Below are 4,093 nucleotides of genomic sequence, written 5' to 3' on the forward strand. Positions count from 1 at the left end.
CTATACTTCTTATTCTTCTCTTTCTTCTTCTTCACGATGATTTGTGACTTGTGACTTGGAGCTTATGTTTAGGTTAGGAGAAAACAGGGCGAGGCAATTTTTGATGATTTAGAAAAAAAAAGAACGTTGATATATGTTTCCGGTAATGGGTCGACCCTTGGGGTGAGTATATAGCGATCGAGGGGGTCCTTATTTAAAGGGTGTTAATGTTTCCTTATTTATACACAATACGGGTTTCTTTTTATAGGTAATGGTGGGTATTTGAATACTCACCACACACACACACACACACCCACCCACACACACACACACACACACACACACACACACACACACACACACACACACACACACACACCCAAACACCCACACACACACCCAAACACCCACACACCAACCAACCAACCCACCAACACACACACACACACACACACACACACACACACACACCCAAACACCCACACACACACCCAAACACCCACACACCAACCAACCCACCCACCAACACCAACCCCACCCACCCAAACACACCCACACAATCAAGATAACCAGATAACCGAACAAATAAAACAAGCATCACCAAACTTCCTTTTTTCTCCAGACCAGGAAGTCCCCCCGCCCCCGGCCCCCCCTCGCTGTCCCGTAGGATGCACTCGCGAGTACCTCCCCGTCTGTGGCAGCGACGGCAAAACGTACAACAACATGTGTCTTCTGAATATGACAGCGTGTAGAGATTCGTCTGTTTTCGTGGTCTCGGCTGGGCCTTGTGGTACGTGGTTGAGTGGAAGGGAGTGGTTCGTGGTACGTGGTTGAGTGGAAGGGAGTGGTACGTGGTGTGGGTGAGTGGAAGGGAGTGGTACGTGGTGTGGTTGAGTGGAAGGGAGTGGTACGTGGTTGAGTGGGAGGGAGTGGTATGTGGTGTGGTTGAGTGGAAGGAAGTGGTACGTGGTACGTGGTTGAGTGGAAGGGAGTGGTATGTGGTGTGGTTAAGTGGAAGGGAGTGGTATGTGGTACGTGGTTGAGTGGAAGGAAGTGGTACGTGGTGTGGTTGAGTGGAAGGGAGTGGTACGTGGTGTGGTTGAGTGGAAGGGAGTGGTATGTGGTGTGGTTGAGTGGAAGGGAGTGGTATGTGGTGTGGTTGAGTGGAAGGAAATAGTGGTACGTGGTGTGGTTGAGTGGAAGGAAATAGTGGTACGTGGTGCGGTTGAGTGGAAGGGAGTGGTTTGTGGTACGTGGTTGAGTGGAAGGGAGTGGTACGTGGTTGAGTGGGAGGGAGTGGTACGTGGTGTGGTTGAGTGGAAGGGAGTGGTACGTGGTTGAGTGGAAGGGAGTGGTACGTGGTTGAGTGGGAGGGAGTGGTATGTGGTGTGGTTGAGTGGAAGGGAGTGGTACGTGGTTGAGTGGAAGGGAGTGGTACGTGGTTGAGTGGAAGGGAGTGGTACGTGGTGTGGTTGAGTGGAAGGGAGTGGTACGTGGTGTGGTTGAGTGGAAGGAGTGGTACGTGGTTGAGTGGAAGGAAGTGGTACATGGTGTGGTTGAGTGGAAGGGAGTGGTACGTGGTGTGGTTGAGTGGAAGGGAGTGGTATGTGGTGTGGTTGAGTGGAAGGGAATGGTACGTGGTTGAGTGGAAGGAAGTGGTACGTGGTGTGGTTGAGTGGAAGGGAGTGGTACGTGGTGTGGTTGAGTGGAAGCGAGTGGTATGTGGTACGTGGTTGAGTGGAAGGGAGTGGTATGTGGAGTGGTTGAGTGGAAGGGAATGGTACGTGGTTGAGTGGAAGGAAGTGGTACGTGGTGTGGTTGAGTGGAAGGGAGTGGTACGTGGTGTGGTTGAGTGGAAGCGAGTGGTATGTGGTACGTGGTTGAGTGGAAGGGAGTGGTATGTGGTGTGGTTGAGTGGAAGGGAATGGTACGTGGTTGAGTGGAAGGAAGTGGTACGTGGTGTGGTTGAGTGGAAGGGAGTGGTATGTGGTGTGGTTGAGTGGAATGGAGTGGTATGTGGTACGTGGTTGAGTGGAAGGAAGTGGTGGTACGTGGTGTGGTTGAGTGGAAGGGAGTGGTACGTGGTGTGGTTGAGTGGAAGGGAGTGGTATGTGGTGTGGTTGAGTGGAAGGGAGTGGTATGTGGTGTGGTTGAGTGGAAGGGAGTGATACATGGTTGAGTGGAAGGGAGTGGTACGTGGTTGAGTGGGAGGGAGTGGTATGTGGTGTGGTTGAGTGGAAGGAAGTGGTGGTACGTGGTGTGGTTGAGTGGAAGGAAGTGGTACGTGGTTGAGTGGGAGGAAGTGGTATGTGGTGTGGTTGAGTGGAAGGGAGTGTTACATGGTTGAGTAGAAGGAAGTGGTACGTGGTTGAGTGGATGGGAGTGATACGTGGTGTGGTTGAGTGGAAGGAAGTGGTACGTGGTTGAGTGGAAGGAAGTGGTACGTGGTTGAGTGGAAGGAAGTGGTACGTGGTGTGGTTGAGTGGAAGGGAGTGGTACGTGGTTGAGTGGAAGGGAGTGGTACGTGGTGTGGTTGAGTGGAAGGGAGTGGTATGTGGTTGAGTGGAAGGGAGTGGTATGTGGTGTGGTTGAGTGGAAGGAAGTGGTGGTACGTGGTGTGGTTGAGTGGAAGGAAGTGGTACGTGGTTGAGTGGAAGGGAGTGGTACGTGGTGTGGTTGAGTGGAAGGGAGTGGTACGTGGTTGAGTGGAAGGGAGTGGTAGGTGGTTGAGTGGAAGGGAGTGGTACGTGGTGTGGTTGAGTGGAAGGGAGTGGTACGTGGTTTAGTGGAAGGGAGTGGTACGTGGTTGAGTGGAAGGGAGTGGTAGGTGGTGTGGTTGAGTGGAAGGAAGTGGTACGTGGTTGAGTGGAAGGAAGTGGTACGTGGTTGAGTGGAAGGAAGTGGTACGTGGTGTGGTTGAGTGGAAGGAAGTGGTACGTGGTTGAGTGGAAGGGAGTGGTAGGTGGTGTGGTTGAGTGGAAGGGAGTGGTACGTGGTTGAGTGGAAGGAAGGAAGTGGTACGTGGTTGAGTGGAAGGGAGTGATACGTGGTGTGGTTGAGTGGAAGTAAGTGGTGCGTGGTTGAGTGGAAGGAAGTGGTACGTGGTGTGGCTGAGTGGAAGGAAATAGTGGTACGTGGTGCGGTTGAGTGGAAGGGAGTGGTATGTGGTACGTGGTTGAGTGGAAGGAAGTGGTACGTGGTGTGGTTGAGTGGAAGGAAGTGGTACGTGGTTGAGTGGAAGGGAAGGCGTAGACTGTTTTTTTTTTTTTTTTTTTTTTTTTTTTACCAATTTACTTCGATTTTGTGTGTGTGTGTGGGGGGGGTGGTGGATGAGTGTGTGTGTGTGTGTGTGGGTGTGTCTGTGTGTGTGTATGTGTGTCTGTGTTTGTCTGTGTATTTACTTCACATGGTGTGTTGCTATTGAGACTATATGAGGAATCGTCTCCCATATCCCATTCTCTGAAAATATCTATACAAAATTATGAATCTCTAGGCCATGTGAATACTTCGCAAAAGACCAGTGTTTATAGATAACCAATCAGTTAATTAATAATCAATAAGTTCGTTGATTAATAATTAAACAGGTATTACTCTGGTATTCGTTTACATTAGATGATAAATATTAAGTGATATCTCACAACTTATATGATCATGTGCTATGAATGACGTCATATTCACCCATTATTAAGTGAGATTATGTAATTGTTTTTTTGTTTTATTTTCATATTCTATTTCACTTACTTTGCTTACTGGCGTTACTGAGTATATTCTTGTTGTTTGATTTTCATTCTTTATATTTTCAAATAAAATCTAACCCATTTCTGATTTTAGAAAGAAGAATATGTAACTGTATTAAAAATTTATCCCAGTGATGACAAAAATAATAATAAAAAAAAAAAATAAATAAAAAAAAATAAAAAAATAAAAAAATAAAAATAAATAAATAATATAAAATAAAAATAAAACACGCATTTCAGAATCTTACAATCACACAATCTCTCAAATCCCCAAAAGGAAAGACAAATGAAAATTTACATACTCAAGAATTTCACCAAGGAAATATAACAAACCCCACGCCCTAAAAAACATAACTCCCCCCTCACTATGGGCGTTT

The 4,093-nt window shown here is 47.6% G+C and overlaps 1 protein-coding gene across 1 annotated transcript in view; it reads left to right on the top strand.

The window, feature by feature from the left end:
* The first annotated feature begins 250 nt into the window (after window positions 1-250).
* Window positions 251-4,093, top strand: part of LOC122259652 (uncharacterized) — a 22,770-nt gene continuing 18,927 nt past the window's right edge. Inside the window, exons 1-2 of the mRNA XM_086543793.1 lie at window positions 251-257; window positions 602-769. Of these exons, the coding sequence (XP_086399919.1) occupies window positions 251-257; window positions 602-769 (175 nt within the window). The remainder of the gene's footprint in view (window positions 258-601; window positions 770-4,093) is intronic.

The sequence above is a fragment of the Penaeus japonicus genome, unplaced genomic scaffold (genome assembly GCF_977035675.1).
Source record: "Penaeus japonicus unplaced genomic scaffold, GWHDUDI00000001_assembly GWHDUDI00000002, whole genome shotgun sequence".
In the NCBI taxonomy this organism is placed as follows: domain Eukaryota; kingdom Metazoa; phylum Arthropoda; class Malacostraca; order Decapoda; family Penaeidae; genus Penaeus; species Penaeus japonicus.